The sequence below is a fragment of the Canis aureus genome, chromosome 6, assembly GCF_053574225.1.
Source record: "Canis aureus isolate CA01 chromosome 6, VMU_Caureus_v.1.0, whole genome shotgun sequence".
NCBI lineage: Eukaryota > Metazoa > Chordata > Mammalia > Carnivora > Canidae > Canis > Canis aureus.
In genome coordinates this window covers 49,107,740-49,128,198 of record NC_135616.1, presented here as the reverse complement: position 1 = coordinate 49,128,198, position 20,459 = coordinate 49,107,740, and the positions used below count along the sequence as shown (strand labels likewise).

Genomic DNA, 20,459 nt, shown 5'->3' with positions numbered 1-20,459 from the left:
AATAAATGACCTGTTCCTGTCTGCACAGAGCTTGGAGAAGCAACAGAACATAAGAACAACTCAGATGTAAATTGTGGCATTAGCTTTACTGATAACTCCAGCTATATTTGTAGTAGGAAGAAGGGGAAGTTGGATTAAATGGATTTATTACTTTCAGCAGGCCTCTTTGCTTAGCTGGGGACTGTGCTATGTCTGTTAACGAGGTGCCAGGAAAATTGGTGCCTGTGTGGATGCCTGTGTTTGTGCATGTGCACACACACATAAATGAAATATATGTCATGGAATATGAGCCAGTCACATGAAATAGACTCAAGAGTGGTACCTGGGTGGCTCAGTGGTTGAGCGTTTGTCTTCAGCTTAGGTCGTGGTCCCGGGGTCCTGAGATCAAGTTCCACATCAGGCCCCTGAGAGGGGAGCCTGCTTTTCCCTCTACCTATGTCTCTGCCTCTCTTGTGTATCTCTCATGAATAAATAAATAAAATCTTTAGAAAAAAGAAATAGACCCAAGAATAAAGGATGAAATCCCTTACTGTTCATCTCTTACATGGTGCCAGGGTAAAAGGATATTTTTCTCTCTACATAAATGAAGTGAGAGGAATTCTTTCAACAGGAGTTACTGTGAACTTTTTCCTAAACAGAATGAGATAAACTGCGCAGATGAGTAGGGAAGAATGGGTAATGTGGTCACCCCACTGGGCACTGGCCTATTGTCTTGGGAGACTGACACAATGATATTAGTTTTAATTTGTAAATTAGCCCTGTATTGTCTCATAATTATGTGAGGTATCAGAAAGAAAGCAATCATTCTCCTTAACTTATCTGTACAAGCAACAGGTACCAAATCTTTTTATACTCTGTGAACATACCAAAAAGTCTGAAGAAGTGGTGGCTAGTGATAATAGAACCATCACTTATAGATCTTACTATACTCCTGGCAACTCCGTGAAGCATATTGCCTGCTTGATCTCATTAATCCTTATAAGGATCTCTATAGGCAGGAAGCACTGCCATATTCACATTACAAATGGGGGGACAGCTTACAGGAGAGTTCATTAAGTCAGCAAAGGTCCACTTTGGGTAGAGCCAGAACTAAATCTTGGTTCTTCTGATTCAAAAACCATGTTTTTTTATGTCAAGCTATACAAGGCCTAACATTTTTTTCTACTACTAAGTTTCTAAAGATCAGAGTTTTTTTTCCCCAGAACTATCTATGCCAGTCATTCAGTGGAGAATCATTCTCTAAGCAAATATTTGCTGAACAACTTCTATGTGCCAGGTATTGTTCAGATGTTAGGGATAAAGCAGTGAACATAAACATCCCTCATAGAGGATGAATTCTGAGAGATAAACATCCCTCATAGAGGATGAATTCTGGAGGAGGACAACCAACAGTGAACAAGTAGACAAATTATCCCCTATTTCTGATGGCAGTGAGTGCCTTACAGAAAAATAAAGCAGGGATATTAGATAAGTCCAGTGTTGCAATTTTTCTTTGGCTTTTCATGTAGGATCTCACATGAGGAGGTAAGTTTTGAGCAAAGATCTCAAAGAGGTGAGAGGCAGCCATGTGGAGTTTGGGTGAAGAGCATTGCAAGCAGATGCAAAAATGCAAAATTGGAATGTCATGGCCTGTGAGTCTAGATGAATGGGAGCAAGAAGCCAGTGGGTAAACATCATGTGGTATTATTATGTTAACTGGAGTGGAAAGTGTCTTTGACATCGATAAAGATACTGATGACTCTGAAAATCAACCTTTTCTTTTCTTTTCTTTTTTAGATTTTTAGAGAGAGAGAGAGAGAGAGATCATGAACAGAGTTAGGTGCCACCAAAATTGTTAGGCTTAAAGGCAAGGTTTTATATAGTGCTTGACTGGGGATAAGCTCTGCTCATAGATGGGAAATAACTGATAGCAAGAACAGACAATATATTATTTTTAAATATTTTGTTTGCAAAGAACATGCTTCTCCATATAGATCATAACCTGTGGCTAGAAAATGCTATTTTAGGATAATTACTAGCACCTCTTTTGTAATAAAAACCAAGTTTTGAGTCATTCTTTATGCACACAGTTCCCAGACAGAGAACTGCTTTAAAAACAGATGAGGAGTTTAAAAGAATATAATTCTCATTTTGTGGTATGGCCCCTTTTCAAATAAGGAAATCAAAGTGGTCTGTTTTGATTATCTGTGGAACATAACTCATAGTCAAAAACGCTACCCACTAGAGGTCTTTCAAGCAATGTTCTAACCTTTTAAAAATATTTCTAGGATGCCATCTTGAAAGGTGCTTATAATAGCCTTTCTTTGTATTAGCCTTTTGTATATGTATTTGCAATTCAAAAAAATTCTTCATTATGGAAAAGTGAAGACATGTTCTAAGTTAAAGAATGTACAGTGATCCACCATGTAGCCATCACCCAACTGCAACAATTACCAATGTGGTTTCATCTATACCCCTACCAACTTGGCCCTCCCATGGTATTTCTGAAGCAAATCCTCAACAGATCTAATTTCATCCATGTCTATTTTAGTATGTATCTCTGAAAGATCACTTTTAAAGAACATAACAACTGGGACACCTGGGTGCTCAGTGGTTGAGCATCTGTCTTTGGCTTAGGTCGTGACCCCGGGGTCCTGGGATCAAGTCCCACATCGGGCTCCCCACAGGGAGCCTGCTTCTCCCTCTGCCATGTCTTTACCTCTCTGTGTGTGTCTCTTATGAATAAATAAATAAAAATCTTTTAAAAAAGAGATAACCTAACCACTTTTAATCCCTAAATATAATAAGAACCCCTAATGTTACAAAACACCCACTTTCAAAAATCTAATCAGTTCATATATATTATAAATGTTTTTAATTCGTTACAGTTTGTTTGAAACAGGATATAAAGAAATTCCAATCTTTATAGTTAGATTATATCTTTTAAGTCTTTTAATAGTTTCCTCTTCAATACTTCTTTTCCCCTTGAAATTTATTTATTGAGGAAACTAGATCATTTTTTCTTGTCTTGGTTCTAGCTTTTGTAACAAAATACCATATATTGGGTGGCTTAAATAATAAGCATATATTTCTCACAGGTCTGGAGGTTGGAATGTCCAAGATCAAGGTGCCAGCAGATTTAGTGTCCTGTGAGGGTCCTCTTCCTGGCTTGCAGCCCAGCTGTCTTCTTCTTGTTTCGTCACATGGCAGAGACTGACATTCAGGGAATAGCTCTGGTTTCTTCTTCTCATAAAAGTACTAATCTCATCATTGGGGGGCTCTATGCTCAATACCTCATATAAACCTAATTATCTCCAAAAGGTCCTATCTCCAAATACCATCACACTGAGGATTAGGTTGTCAGCATGTGAAAATTTTGGACACAAACATTCAGTCCATACCAGTCGTATGGTGTTTCTCTAATGTCTGGATTTTCCTGATTTTATCCTATTAATGCAGGTAAACATGATCCTCTGTCCTGTATTTCTTGAAGATTAGTAAACAGCTCTAGATGCTTAGTCAGTTTCCGATTTGAATATATTGACAATTATTTTGTAAATTGTGGTATGTTACCAAGTGGAAGTATATCATATTTGGTTGTCTTTTTTTGTGATATTACTAGCCTTTGACAATCAATGTATAGATGGATTAATTTATAAGGAATTGTAAAATGGTGACAATTTTATCATTTTTCTCAGTTATAGAAGAAAAAAACATTCTCTCATTTGGCATAGAGCTATTCAGTGATTTGGTTCATATGGGAAATGAATGTTCTTTTTTCCTTAGTTTTCCAGTTTTCAGAATAATGAGATGGTTATCTAGCATCTTCCAACATTAGGTAAATATATTTTTTAAAGTTTTAAGCATTATGATGAGTTCATTGAATGAAATATATTTTTAGAGATTTCAGTTCTTTACACTTATTATTCTTACTAATACAAAATATCCCATCTTTAAGTTCACTTCTGAGTTATTTTTGATAGGACCTTCCTTACTATCTTCTTTGATAGTACATTCCAGATTCATTTTGTACCTTTTTTCCCCCGTCCTGGATTGAGCTATTTCTTGAAGCAGCACTGGGTTCATTATTTAGAATGGTCTTTGGAGATCACAAACCTGGGTTGTAGGTTTATTGGTATTGTAATTAGTACTGTAACTAGACTTGTTAGTAAACAGAGCTAGAATTAAAGTACATTGTTAGTTCATACCAGCACTTCCAGTTCGAATTCAGGACAGAGTTCTTAACTGTAAGATTCGACATCCTGCATCCTTTCCCATGTTGAGAAACCTGAGCTGCCCATCCTTACATCAGAGTCTCTTCTGTCGTCTTGACTTCCTGAATCTCATTTTCAAGTAGATTCTTCAATAATTGGGTGTTAGAACAATATTTCTTCAATTTGTTCATACTAAAAACAGTCCTCTGCCCTTTACACTCAAAAGTCAAGTTTGGTTGGATATAAAACAATTTGGTTCACTCTTTCTTTAGTATCTTAAATATATTATTCCACTGTCTTCTGACATTGGATATATGCTAAATATATGATGATAGTAAGGTTTGTTCTTTTTGGTTTTTTTTTGTAAGGAACTTGGGTTTTTTGCATGATGACCAAAGCAGGTTTTTTTCTAATTTTTTAAAATACAGTAGTTTTACTAGAATATGTCTCAGTGTTGATTATTGACATGCCCTTTTAACATGTAGTTTTAAATATTTTTATTTCTTTCAAAATAATTTTCTTGAATTCTATTTTTAAATATGTGTTCTATTCCATTGCTTTGGTTATCTTTTGTAGGGCCTTCTAGAATACATCTGTGGGAATGTCTTGGCTTCTATATTTGTAACTTTCTCTTTTCTTTCTTCATTTCTCTTTGATTTAAAGTTTTTTATTTCATTTTATCTTCTATTTCTACTATAAATGATGCCCTTTTTTATTAACTCTTTGGTTTCTAGTTTAGTGTTCATATGTGAAATATTTTATTTTATTTATTTTTTATTTTTTTATGTGAAATGTTTTAAATCCATGGTTCTTTCCTAAATCCTATCACCTCATTTTTGAGTTTTTCTACTTTAAATTGTGTTTTTTTATAGCCTCTATTATTTTATTAATTTCTTTTAGCTTGTCTTTAAATTATTAACCAACAGTTTTCATCTGTTTAAAGGTCTGTTTCTGGCAGGTTCTCAATTGGTCTATAGAGCCATTATTTTATCCCTGGTTTCTTTTTTCTCTTAATAACTATTAAACATAGGACTTAATCACAATCTCCTTTCAGTTCCTTTTTCACTCTCCTCTCTTTTTTTTTTTTTGTTTTTTTTTTTTTAATTTCTTTCATTCTTTCTTTGTTCATCAAGGCATAATGTATATAATAAAACAAGTTCGATGAGTAGCTACCATCCAAACATGATTCAGAACAGCTCTGTTGCCTCAATCTGTTTACTCCACACCCCTCTGAAGAGACAATCATTATTTTGACTTCTATCAACATAGATAAATTTTGTATATATTCGAACTTCATATAAATGGAATCATATGCATAATTTTGAGAATGATATTAGCTATAGGCTTTTCACAGATGTCATTTATCTAATTGTGTACTATCCCTATCTTATGAAGAATTTATCCTTTTTATAATAATTAATGTTGAATTTTTCCAATTTTTGTTCTCCATTTATTGAAATAATGTGACTTCTTTGCTCATGTGACAGGTTACATTGATGGCTTTTCAGATGTTAAAATAATTTTGTATTGGGATAAACTCCAGTTGTACATGACATAGTATGCAGTTTTGAAATTGCTCCATTCAATTTTTTAATATTTTATGAATGATTTTCTACCTATGTTCACAAGGGATATCGGTCTATAAACCTTCCCTTTTTCCTTTCATTTGTTTTCAGTTTTTGATATCAACATCAGAGTAACTATGGCCTCATAAAATAAATTGAGAATGTGCTCTCTGTTTTCTGAAAGAGTCAGTGTTAAAGTGGCATTATGTCTTTATTAAATGTTTGTAAATGTACCTGTGAAACAATTTGGACTATAAGTATTTGGGAAGGGGTATTTTTTATTAACAAGTTTATAAAAAATAATTTATTATTTATTTAAATAACTATTAAAGTTTATTAAAGTTATTGGTAAAGGGTTATCAATTTTATTAAACTTTTCAGTAAGCCAGCTTATGATCTTGCTAATTTTCTGTAAGGTTTGTTTTCCATTTCTTTGTTTTGTGCTCTTTGTATTATTTCCATTCTTCTGCTTAGTCAAGTTCAATTTGTTCCTTTTTAGTTTCTTGAGTTAGATGCCCACATTATTCATTTTATACCTCTATTTTTCTAATTATAAGTATTTTAAAGTTATAAATTTTTAAGTATTTTATCTGCTCATACATATTTTGATATTTTATGTTTTCAATTTTAGTTCATTTGTAGCTTTACTGCTCTAAGCTTTCCCTTTTGTTTTGTTTTGTTTTTTTTTTTAGCTTTCCCTTTTGTTACTTGTGCACAATGGTAAAAAAGAAAAAAAGTGACCTCATACTGCCTGCAAATTTTGCCCTCTAATATATCTGCATTTTCAATTTCCTTTGTCCTTTTGCTATCCTGCACAATTTGAATCTACTTCCAGCATTTTCTATCAATGCAGAGTTTTGCCATAAGAGGGAGTATCTCTTGGTTGGTACTTAGACTTGATATATTCCAGACTGTTGCCAGCCCTTTCAGAACTTACTGTAGATAGATCTTTTCTCCTCTTCCATGCATTAAAGTGTATAAAACCCCTTCCCATTTCAGCTACAGTTCTCAGATGTCCCTTAAACAATTTTCAGGAGTGCCTGTTTGTGATTCAGGAATTCTTCTGCTTTTAGGGAAGTCCCCCTGTCACTTTCTTCTGCCTCTTTCTATACAGACAATGTTACTAGTTGGGTTTTGTGTTATCAATGGTTTGTCTCCCCTGTTTGCATTTTGAGGTATGTGGTGATATTGAACACAGTGTCTTTGCAGATATTTTTCTATTAGCTTTGATTTTTAATATTTCAGGTGCTCTTTCCGTTTTTATGTGGGGATTCAGAGAAATTTCAAAACAATTCTGCTGGAACTCTTTTCAGAGCTCTATGGCGAGCTCAGTTGTATTACAGAGCAGTATATTTATACTGTTTTGTGTTTGTGGTGAAAGAAGCATAGTACTGATCTCTTCTAGAAAGAGCTTTTTAAGAATCCTGATTATAGGGTTCTTGATTGTTTGGTGACCTCTGGAGTTGTCTCTTACTATTATTGCTCCATTTTCTTTGTGTTATAACTACAGTTCCTTACTGGCTCCTAGTGTGTCATGGTCATTTCAAGAAAGTCTCACAGAACAGCCAGTAGTGAGGAAGGCTCCAAATAAAATGCCTGCCCTCTTTTGTGTTCTTATGTTGCTGTGTGGTAGATGGGACCCTCCTGGATTCAGATTTAGAAAAAAAGGATAATTCAGAAAGAATGGAACCTATCTTTTCTACCCATTATCCAAGTGGGTATCTTTCATGTCATATAAGTTTGAATTAGCTGAATTGCCACCTAATACTGCACAGGATTATGTAACCAAAAATGCCTCTAGTATGCAAATTGCCTTGATAACTTGTAGAAATTATTGCCTATAATTTATTTGGTTATTTTTGAAAAGTGCTTCTGCTTTATTCTAGGGAGTGGGGTGGTTGAACACAGTTGAGATAGCATTTGGGATCCTCAGATAATGTTTTACTCTTCGTGTCATACTTAGTTGATAAGTTCTTTCACTGTGGCCACTTCCAAAAAAATGACTACATATATATTGTCACTGACAATCATACTCAGCAGTCATGCATTGACTTCAATTCAATTGTAGGATGCTAATGTGTCTCACAAATTCATTAAGTTTTGCACAAAGAGCACTCAGTGGAAAATGCTTGATTTTATAAAGTTAATACATATATTGCTATTTTAGTTTATAATACGCAAGTACTTTTCATTTAATCTTTATGATAACCTTGAAAAGCAAACATATCATTCACTTTAGAGAAGAAACTGAAAAACTCAAAAGTTGCTTTAAGACAAAGCTATGTAGGCAATATATGACAAAGCCAAAGGGAAAGTATTCAATAATTAGAATAATTACTACCAGTGTCAGAAACCTCTATGCATGCCAGTAATTAAAAAATATCTCTAGGGAACATGATCACGTGAGTATTTTTAAATAAATCAACTTCAATTGAATTAGTTACAGTATAGAGATAATTTTTAGTAAATATATATTTGTATTTCTTAATATACAATATAGAATATGCAGTATATGTAATGGGAAATAATATGCAGTACAAAATAAATTTGTCTCGTGTTAGAACAATTTGAAAATTAGGGGATCCCTGCGTGGCGCAGTGGTTTAGCGCCTCCCTTTGGCCCAGGGCGCGATCCTGGAGACCCGGGATCGAATCCCACGTCAGGCTCCCGGTGCATGGAGCCTGCTTCTCCCTCTGCCTGTGTCTCTGCCTCTCTCTCTCTCTGTGACTATCATAAATAAATAAAAAAAAAAAAAAAAAAGAAAATTAGTTTTTCGGAATTCAATTGTTTATTATAGTCACTACTTTATAGATGAAAAAGCTGAGTCAGAATGATGTGAAATGGTTTGTCCATGTAGCTAATCAGAGTCAAGATTCAATACCCTGTGTCTTCTCATTCTAAGTCCTATATTCCCTCTTTTATACCCTGCTGCCTCATAATAGAACTTTCAAAATGGTTTAAGTGGCTGAACAGATGAACCAACTCTTAAATTTAGACATGTCTGCTCAAACAAATTGGCTTGGTCTGTAATAATCAATTTATGAAGTATAAATACCAAGAAATAATGGGAAAGAATAAAGGATTTGAGACCTAATTTCTGCCATTCAGGTCATAAATAGTCTTTAGGCACATAAGGAGAATGACCTGTTTTCTTAGGATGGAAGTATGTGTATACTTTATCAGTTTTAGTAAAATATGACCCAGATATGTCTTAGACTATTCATGCTCCCTGCCATCTACTCTCCTGGCAGTCCTCACCCCATCAACACATTCTGCGGACACATTCTGATGTCATTACGACAGCTCAGGGCAGCCAGATTCTCACATACCATATCCACTTCACAGCCTGACTCTCAGGACTGACTGACTTTACTGCATCAATTTTCCTGCTAGGCTAACTAGGGAGAAATACGTAATTCCCAGGAGCTACACATTTGATCAAATATGTGATGCCATCTCTCCCTAGAATCTAAAAACTGGTGTCCTGGGGAATCTTGATGTTCAGAGACTACCATGAGGCAAGCTTATAAACAGAACAGACTAGCCCATTGGTCATAGTCAAGGTGTCTGTGAATTCTTGATTTTGTGTGTGATGCTCAGTCTCCTTTACCTTCTGAGCAGATTCACCCTACACGTCTCATTTTATTAATGCTCATCTTAATTAGACATTTTTCATATATTTTTCAGGATAAGGATTTGAAATCAGCTATATGACAAATTGAATATATACACAAATGTGTGTTAATGTATGTATGTATATACACATATTTTTAATCAAGCAATGCAATATGGCAAAATCAAATTGCCTTAGAAATTTTTACTTCATAGTAAATCAAACTTGAGCTTTGTGTGACAGCAAAAGTGCTGGCCCTCTGCCAGGGTAGGAAAAAAGGGAAGGAGGGGCAAAGACTATTGGACTGTCATTCCTTTTTTGCAGCAACTCTGGCCATACACTGACCAGCTGCCCAGGTGTCTCACTATGACATTACCAGTTTTATTGGCCTAAGTCCTTTCCAGGCCATTTTTTATGGGAATGGAAGACTTTTTGTTGAGTCATAAAGCTACCATTTACCAATTGTATGTTCTTTGTGAAGTAGGCCTTTTGAAACTCTTTGGAGCCTCATGTAGTTGTAGTATGAAGCAGCACCTTTTAAAGACTGGCACTATCTGTCTATTGTCACAGTGCTGGCTGCCATATTGGTATATTGGTATCCATTCAATGATATTTCCATGATCTGATGAGAGACTTCTTTACCATTTCTTGGGACTCGCTTTTTTTTTTTCTTCAGCAATGTAGGAAGCCGAAGTACATGTAAGCAATGTAAAATACATGTAGAATACATATTAGTTTGGGGACAAGTGGCTGATATTTTACTTCTTTAGAGTGTAGAAAAAAAGTATAGACCCATTACTTACAACATGTCCCAAGTTGACTACAAGTTTATTTCTGAAATATGTCAGGCACTTAGTGATTCACTTTGAAAATGGAATTGAATCAAGGATAGTTATCAGTATGTGAATGATTCTTATCAGCTGCTAATATCTGTATCCAAAACTCTAACATGAAACCGTAAGAGACTACTGTTCATGCTTGAAGAGTCTGAGTCTTCTTAGTAACAATAACTGCATGAATGAAATCAGCATTTGGATGAAGAAAGAATATCCCATATTGGAAAATAATCATAGCTTTTATGCTTGTGTGTGTGTGCTTTGACAGCTTTTTGGAGACTACAGCCTATTTCTTCATGAAACCAAAAATTGGAGAGAAGGAGGTGTCCCCAAATGTTTTCTTCAGTATCTGGCATGAATTCAGCTCTGACTTTAAAGACTTTTGGAAGAAAGAGAACAAACTCATTCTACAAGAAAGGTAGGTTTTTTTCATTTCACAATGGCATTTTAAAACTGGTATTTTATTAAGTGTGACACCATCGGGGTTGCCAACTTTTATAGCCTGAATGAAAAATTAGATAGCCCTCAACCTGGGATATCAAGTCAAACAGGGTGCTAAGAACTGGCAAAATTTGGAGTTTGAATAAGAAAGGTTGGCATAGAAGCTATGATGCTACAGAGAATAGCTGGGGAGATGGTTTGCCAGGACCACCGTCTGGTAGAACAACTTCTGTGATGAGGAAACCACACAAAAGTAGACCATGTAAGTGGAGTGGAACAACCCTGCTGAGATGATAAACCTACTCACCTCAAAAGATCAGTAGCAGAGACTGTATGAAGGTAAGATGAATCATTTTTTGTTTTATTTTGTTTTTGCTCAATTCATAAGATATTGTCCAAATTTCACCATTTGTATTAAGATTTCTGCCAGATGTCACCAAGAAACAGATGATCAATATTTTTTAAAAGAACTTCCAGGATTCTTGTAGAATTACACCACATTTCCTAAAGTAAATTTTTCAGGATTGAAAGAAAATTTTTTTCTCTTAAATATATGAAATAAAGTCTCTGTCACTGATTATGAAATTCCATAGAGACGTATTAAATATTAATTCAGGAGGAAAGCTAGCCCTCCCAGGACAGCAGCCCCAAATAGTTGGGTCTACCAGGAGAATGAAAATGAAACACGATCAGCACTGTAAGCCAAACCCTAATACTGAACCAATTAGTGGACTTTCCAACATCCCTACACTAACAATGACTTTGCTTTAGATCTTTAGAAAACTTAACATTCTAAGGGACTTTGTTCATCATACCACAAAATTCCACAATTTCTGCTTGTTGTCTTCCTTACATACAAACTGTGATTATCCACCTAACTGTGATTATCCATTATCATTGTAAGTACATCCTTAAATAAGATGAAATTTGCTGGCATGTATTGAGTGCACAAACTGCTATGAGCGCTAACTCATATAATTAATTACTTAGATTCCATAGAGTTATCATAGAAGAAACTTTACCTCAGTGACTAGTAGACGGAAAAAGAGAGTGGTCTGAACAGAAGGGAAAATAAGCATCCACTCTAAAGATAATGAGAGTATTCTACTTAAAACTGGTTCATTAGGGGTTAACCTAAGAGACACAATTTTAGTCAAAAGTCCATGCAGGTAAGATAGGAGAGATAACTGCTGAAATATAAGCACATTAAATTGTCATTCATGTCCTCAAATTTAGCTATATATTATCTTTGTGAGGGTTTTTTGTTTGTTTGTTTGTTGTTTTTGTTGTTTTGTTTTGTTTTGTTTTTGTTTTTGTTTGTTTGTTTTTGTTTTTACCGAGCAAGGGCTGTCAGTTTGGAAAATTGTAAAGAGGAATCTTTTTTTTTACTGCAGCCCCGCACCTACAATATCCCTTCATGTCCCTCACTGGTTCCCATTGGCCTCCTTGCATCTCTAATCTCAGTTTATTCCCCCGGAAAAGGGCCAACAGCTCAGTCACATCAATGTACAAATCTGATAGATAAGTATTCCTTTTTCTTTTTTTTTTTTTTTAAAAAAGATATTTATTTATTTATTTATTTATTTATTTATTTATTTATTTGAGAAAGGGAGATAGAGAGAGAACATGAGCAGGGGGAGAAGCATAGGGAAGAAGGACAAGTAGACTCTGCGCTGAGTGCAGAGCCTGGCATAGGGCTCAATCTCATGACCTGAGATCATGACCTGCACTGAAATCAAGAAGTTGGATGCTCAGCTGACTGAGCCACCCAGGTGCCCCCGACAGATGAGTATTTCACCATGTACACCTATTTGCTTGTGGCTGGGGCTAGAGAATGAGAGTGGAAGTAAAGAGAGGTCAGCATCCACAAGATAAGACTGGTAGAGCTGTAGTTTTGGAGTAACTATTCTGCTAGCACATCAGGGAAGTAAGTAAATCATAGCAAAAGGCTGGCATATTCCTATGGTGGCACCTCTGGAGATCCTAGGGCAAGAAGGTAGGTAGACACTCTCATTGTAGTTTGCCTTTACTTTGTACATGAGTACATGAGTTGGTGAGATGCCATCTCAGGGGAGTTGTTGAAACTGACTAATTCAGTTACACAACTCTCCATTGATACCCAGTCTCATCTAGCCTGTGCTCCATGAGGTAGAGTTGTGTCTCTAGGTAACACATTGATACCAATCCACTGTTCCATGATATTTTATGCATTTAACATAACCAAAACTAGCTTTTCTTTACCGAGTATCTCATAAAATCAAACAGATGCTTCCTATGCTTGTCATGTCCCAGGACTATGCTGTGGCTTTTTTGACCCAACCCTTGGTTGATTTTGCTTTTTGATGCAAACTTTGGTGACTTTGCTCACCCCTTGGTGGCAGTGTTGTGATTTGGCAGATTACAAGTGCTCTTCACTGTAGACTTCTCATCATTCACTATCATTTGCTTTATTTAAGAGCTAAGGAGGACTATGTGGCAGGTGAGCCAGTGCTTCTTTGCCCTTTAACTTCTGAAATATATTATACCTCCTGGCAAATAGCTGCTTTGATAAGCAAGACCATTGGTCTGACTCATTTGTAGAGAAACTTTGTCCCTTTCCTTTAATATAGGACCAGTGACACAATTTCCAGGAAACAGTGCTAAATGAAAACATTGGGCCCCTTGTTCAAAAATTAATAAACAATTTCAAAACAGGAAGTACAGAGCTCTTCCAAAAGTGTGCAAACAACAACCGTGAAGCCAGCTTTGCCCTAGTGTAAGCTTTGTATCATATTTTCTGTAGGTAAATGGAAGGATATTTTAGGAATGCTTCATACCCTCAGACATGAATTGGAAATGGGATGTGGTCAGTTAAGGGTCTTACACTTCTGGTACAGACTGTATTGATCTGAGTAGAGCTTCACATAGCACTAACTTCAAGCACTTAAAATGGGATGTTGTTCTGCAACCTGATTGTTCCCTCCTCTGTACCCTGTACTTATTATCTGCATATTTTGTCTAGTCAGTTTTATACTATGATAATGCCTAATGATGTGTCTGTTTTTATTTTATACCATAACCATTTTGATATTTGCATTTTAGTCTTTATTTCCCAATGAGATGTTTCACATCTTCATTTCTGATATAGCTCTCACTGTCATTAAGTCATAGTGCCTTTCCACTCTTCTGATCTCCATAAATATTTGCTGATTTGACTAGTTACATCATTGTATTTGACACAGACACAGGAATAAGAACTTAGGTTATGAAGTAATGAACATGCTTTTCTACATAGCTTAAGCTTATCATTGTAAGTAATAAAAAGAATATCATTCCAAATACCTTAGGCAAAAGGAAAGGCATTGTTTAGATAGTCAAACCACAGAAGGGCAGGGATGGAACTTGTGTGTGGATTGCCTGAATACAGAAATTCTAACTGCAGTCTGAGGGAATTGGTCAGATGTGTCCATGCCTATCTCTCATGATCTGTCTTAATAAATGTTCTCTTTCATCCTGCTTCCTCTTCTTCTCCCTCTCTCTCTTTCTCTCACACTAATTCTCATGTTCTCACTCTCTCCCCCTCTCATCTCCCTACCATCACTCTCCTTTGTGGTTTATCCTAGTTTCCAAGCCAGGCTATTCCTTTAAGGGTGGCCCCATGGCCACTGGTCACAGCCATGACTCACATTCTCACAGCCCAGTAGGAGAGAGCATTCTCCACAATCTAGAAAAATTCCAAAGAAGAACTCCAGATGAGTTGTGCCCAGTTCTGGATCAGGCACTGTGGCCAGAGATTTGGAGTACTATTGTTCAGCAATTCACAAACCCTGATGTACAGCCAGAGAGGAGGGCTGCCATGATTGACATTCTCCTTCATCGCAGTCACTGGAGTTAGTTAGGTAGGGAAGAGCAATGTCTAAAAAAAGTAAATAATATTATTATTACCCAAATTTATTAAGCCTTTAAAAATAACCTGTGTAATTAGCAGAATGTCTTAGCATGGTAGAAAGAAACCTGAATGGTTTCATGCTATAGTTGAATGTTTACTTTCCCCTGTTCCTTGATCTAATTTGGAATTCACAGATTGATTATCTTTAAAGTTGTAAATCCTGTAAGAATATTTCTTATCCTATAATTTCTGTTTGGTTCTGATTATAGAGTGGTAGTAACTTTGTGTTTTCTGGCTTTGTCCTGATGATTCCTATGACTGAGTAAATGTATTTCTTGAATTGGTGAATTTCTACACACCATGAAAGGTCTTAAAAAGGTCTGCTTTCTTTCTAATTGATGTGGTTTGGAAAACATGAGGATTTTTATGTTAGTTCTTCCACTTACCCGCCTAGTCATAGAAACCCATAGTGTCCTAAACTGCAAAATAGAAATAGTAAAATCTCTCTTGAGGCATTATTGTGTACACTAAGTGAGATAATATAATTAGGGTATACAACACAGTATCTACATGCCAAATGCTCAATCTTTCTTCCTCTATCATTTAATATAAATGATTTCCTGATCATGACTACCTACAAATGTAACATATTGTTAAAGCATGTTAAGAATGTATTCAGTGGATACAAGGCATTTTTGTAATTCAGTTACTTTTTGGTTAGGTAAAATGTTTTGATTCTTAGTCCAAGGGAAAACTTGTTCAAGAATGTTCACACAGTCCACCCCTCCATTATTTACATCATACTATGCAAAAGAATTCCTGTTGTAATGCTTTTAGACAAGTGACCCATTGGTTTTGTCATGAGTCAGAAAAAGTGTTTTTTTCATATGCTTGGAACTAGGCACATACAATTGTTAATAAGAAACCCTTCTCTAAAAAGAAATCTAGACTTGTTATCACCGAACAGCCCAAAACATATGAAAAAATCATTTCAAAAAACGAACTCAACTATATCCAGAAGGTGAGATAAACCAACCTTTTTTACTCTGCTAAACATCTCTCCAAAAGGCTCACAGAGCACAGTGTTAATATGGCAGGAAATGGGCAGTTCTTATCTCTTTTATTTTCAGGTAGGCAGTAGCATTAGTATCACCTAGCTGCCAATGAGGCCCTACGGAGCTTGAACAATAAGAGTTTTATTAATTAGAGGAAAGAAGTATGGATTGATTGGGAATACTTGTGCTTTTTGACCTTAATGGGATTGTGGTTCTTGGAGAAGATAGTGGGGCCCAAAAACAACTCCACTTCTCACTGTTTTGTTCTGTTGTAAGTGGCCTTTAGTTTTTTGGCAGTCTTTGGCTATGTAAAATTATTTGTAATTATTCTCACATTCCATATGGAGTTTTTACTATGCACAAGAGACACTCCGTGCAATTGGTGACAGACCTGTCTTTGTTGAGCTAACAACCTAGCCGGGTATGGTGTTATATGCAGTGGGAGAAACTGCGGGCAGGAGTTAATTCTGTCCAGAGGATTTATGACAAGGAGACTGGAGTTGGACTAGGATTTTCACAGGCAATCCAGTGTGGTAAGGGCATTGTAGGCAAGATAATGTGGCTCTGGCAACTGTACCTCAAACCCCATAGTGTGCAGTATAGCCTCTCAAAATTTTGTTTAGTGGGCTTAAGACATTTTAATTTAATAAATCAGTTGTGACATTAGGAAGGGTTATGTTTAAAGTATTGTCTAACTTAATTTACAGGTTTATTTTATTTTGAGACAGGTAGTCTTTGATAACCCAGGAGAAAGGATAACTACTCCTCTAATTTGTGCAAGCACGTGGTAATCAGGTCTAGTTTCTGCCCAGCTTAAATCTGCAATTAGAGGGAAAGGATTTCAATGCTTGGCTTTAGAAGGTTATGCATTAAATTGGAGAGCACCTCATGCCATGTTAACGTTCCAGCTTCCATAATTTATATTTGAGTGAGCTGTATGTTCAGATTTAAGTAGGACATTATTAGTGTAGAAGAAAGTGACCGTTATAAACGATTGAAAATAAATCTGAAGAATTGAGGTAAGGGAGGAAGGTTTATTGTTATGTAATAACGTTATTTGCTGAATACCTAGATGAAATTGCCTCTTGGACTGCATTGTTGCATTGCAGCATTAAATGAATTTATCCAACCATTTACCCCTTTAATTGAGCCACCAATGTCTAGAAAAACAACACAAAGAAATTCTCTTCCTACTTCTGTCTTTTTATAGCAGAAACTTTGGCACAAGAGCTGGCAAACAAGATAGAATCATGGCTAATGGGACCTGAGAAAGTGTAGGAAATGTGATCTGAAGGAGTAACTAATATGCATTAAGACATAATAGACGATTCACTTATTTATTAATTTATTCAAAGGTACTTTTGTCCTACTGTGTGATGGCCAAATTTTCTGGCTATATGGTTCTTACCCTTTAGTTAGAGAAGCAGACAATTTAAAAAACCCACAATTTTAAATTATAGGTTCAAATTAGTGCTATGAGGAAAATAATGAGCCATTTTTGCAAAGCAAAAAGCAGAAGAGGTTCATTTAGAAAGTGTGGTCAGAGGAGGCCTTTCTGAAGAAGCAACATTTATGCTGACACTTGAAGAATTTGTGAGAGCGGCTATGTTAAGGGGCAACACAGTATATGAGCCTGCCAGGCAGAGATGTAGGAGTTCAAGATAATATGACAAAAAAGATCGGGTGGACTCCAAGAAAGATGAAGGTGATGAGATGAATTAATGAAATAGGCCTTGTGGATCATGGTAAGAGATTGACTTCTATTATGAATGCAATAGAAAAATCATCAAAAGGGTTCTTAGAAAGGGAATAACCTGATGTGATTCATGTAATGAAAAGATTATTAATTCAAATGTATAATAAATTGGACAGTGGTATTGAGAAACAAGTTAGGAAATTAGTATAGTAGGCCAGGTGAAAGATGTGATGTTGTGGACCAGGGGGAAGGTGACAGAAAGGAGAGGAAATGGGTGTGTTGGATATATACTTTGGAGGTATACCTATACAAACTTGCTATTTGCAGATTACAGCCTCTACTAGTTATAGAGGGTCAGAAAATTCTAAGTGTCAGCTCAGATACTGACAAGCTCATGTTAGCCAGGATGTTTGAGATCAAGAATGCAAACTTTCCCTTTCTCTTCTAAAATGATTTTCAAAGACAAGGTTAGGGAACGATGTGAAACCTCAGATATTAGGAAATTCACTTTCCAAAACTTAGTTCTCCAAGAATGATGTAAAATCATAAGGTGAACGTAGGATGGAAAAGATCTTTGCATTTCTTCTTGATCTTGCCATGTTCCAAGACATGTTTTTTAAATCTTAGAAAATCCTTTCTCAAAAGCTTCATGTTCAAAAATGGAAGAAACTCACCCTCAGAATCTCTGGTTCCAGCTCCCCATCAAATAATCAGAACTAAGAGCCAAGAAAGTAGCCTGTCCAAAGATATTTTTGCTTTGAAAGGATTTTAACATTGAGGTACCTTCCAGTAAATTTGTAGAGACTTGTAAAGTTATCTGAGCAATTATTAATTTCTCTTCAGCGTTTGCTAAAAATAGTTTTTGACGTCTTAGCAAAGTTTGTAGTAAAACCGTTTTGGATCAAAATATACTTTATGGAGGAGATATTTCAAATTACCCATTAAAAATAACATCATGTAGCTTATATGGGCTGAAAACAATTTCTATATAAGCTGTTCCTTTACAAGCAAGATGGTATTTTTAAGGGGTCACTTTAAGTTTTGTTAGGATATTCTTAAACAATGTCATGATTATAATCTGCTAGAGGAGGAGATCTAGATCTGCTAGATTTGTATAACGTCAAATTAACAAAATCTTAAATTTGTGTGGGCTTCTGCTAGAGCCTGAATTTTTAAGATAGTGACAAATTTTAGAAGCCAGAGGCTCCCCACAATTCATTCTCACTATAATGCTCTCCATACGGACTCTGACCTTTTTAAGCAAGGGAATTCCACCTGCTTTGCTTCAGGATTCCACTCTCAAGACACTACTCCTCTTCCCATTAGTGATAGTGAAGCTTTAGAGAAATGAGAAATGCTTCTTAAAAGTTTGGGATTCTAAGGTAAATAATGGATAGTCATAGACTAGTCATGAGAGGTAAAGATGGAAGAGATTGTCTCACAATGTTTTAGGTATTGGTCTCTACAACAGGTTTGAAGTTGATGGCAAAGTTTAGACCAAGACATGTCGGCAGTTATTATATTTGACAAATAGCAATTAACTTACTTGGTTTTGCTGCTGAAGTCTGGTTGATTTAGAAGCAACTGTGAGAAGGCATCAAACTCAATTTTAAAAGAAATCATTTGTGAAAGCATGTGCTGAGTGTATATGCATGTGTAGTGGAGAGGGGACAGGGTATGTGTGGAGGGACCCCAAAATGGAGATCAGTACTGAAGAAATTTTAGAGTGTGTATTTTAATATAGGGCACATAAAAGAAATAAGGTAATATTTGTATGTCTTTGTGGAGAGGAAATGGAGAATGGTCTTAAGCAAGTAGAATGGCTAATAAACATATGAAAAGATGCTCTGTATCATCATCCTTCATGGAAATGTAAATCAAAACCCCAAAGAGACACATGCTCATTATGATGGCTATACAAAAAAAAAAAAAAAAAGCAGGCAATAGCAAGTGTTGGGGAAGATGAGGAGAACTTGTGAAACTCTCACACTGCTGGTGGGAATGTGGCAATGGTTCAACCACTTTGGAAAACTGTTAGGCATCCCCTAAGAAAATTAAACCTGGAGTTACCGTGGGACCCAGGAACTTCTTCGTAGGTTTATACCAAAGAGAAGTAAAAGCGTACATCCACCCAAACGCTTGTACACATGTGATCATGGCAGCATCATTCATAATATCCAAAAGATGGAAACTACTCAAATGTCCATCAACTGATGAGTGGATAAATAAAATGTGAATATTACAATGGAATATTATTTGGCAATAAAAAGAAATGGAGCACTGATACATATGCTGTGCCATGAATGAGCCTTGAAAATAAGAAGACAGGGATCCCTGGGTGGCGCAGCGGTTTGGCGCCTGCCTTTGGCCCAGGGCGTGATCCTGGAGACCCGGGATCGAATCCCACATCGGGCTTCTGGTGCATGGAGCCTGCTTCTCCCTCTGCCTATGTCTCTGCCTCTCTCTCTTTCTCTCTCTGTGACTATCATAAATAAATAAAAATTAAAAAAAAAAAAGAAAATAAGAAGACAGTCACAAAAGGCTATATATAGTATGATTTGATTTATATGAAATGTCCAGAATTGTCAAATATATAGGGTCTGAAAGTAGATTAGTTGTGTCAGGGGTTGAGGGAGAGGAGAGGGATCGTTAGTGAAGTTTCTTTGGAATATATGGGATGTTCTAGAATTAGATGGCTGCACAACCCTGTGAATATACTAAAAGAAACATTGAATGTCCACTTTAAATGGGTAAATTTTACAAGATGTTAATAACTCAATAAGCCTTTATTTTTTAAGTAAATAGATCTCTCACATCAGAGCTCTAAACATAAACACAGACCACATAAGTCTTTTAACTACTAACATGAACATTAGCTAAATCAAAAATAGAGAGATAAATCTGTTGGCAAAATCTGTAAAAAAAAAAAAAAGAAAAGAAAAGAAAAATTGTACAGCTCAGTTCAAAATCAGAAAGGCCCCCATCAATTTAGATGATTAATAATTTATAATAACTTGACTCTAGTGATGAAATGAACTAGTGCTTTTTCTATGTAAATCCATTTCAGGAAATCACAAGTCATGTTAAAAATACACACAATGTAATAGATATTGTGTGTGTTTACGTATGTGTGTATTTTGAAATTATTCATCTACTGCAAATAAACATTTTTTTCAAATCTTATCTCCATGG

General features: G+C 35.8%; 1 protein-coding gene across 2 annotated transcripts in view; it reads left to right on the top strand.

Moving 5' to 3' along the window:
• The window catches only part of FMN2 (formin 2), a 378,878-nt gene that overhangs the window by 337,170 nt on the left and 21,249 nt on the right, over nt 1-20,459 (top strand). For both annotated transcript variants that reach the window (XM_077901499.1, XM_077901498.1), the window contains one exon: nt 10,476-10,625. In XM_077901499.1, coding sequence (XP_077757625.1) covers nt 10,476-10,625 — 150 coding nt within the window. The remainder of the gene's footprint in view (nt 1-10,475; nt 10,626-20,459) is intronic.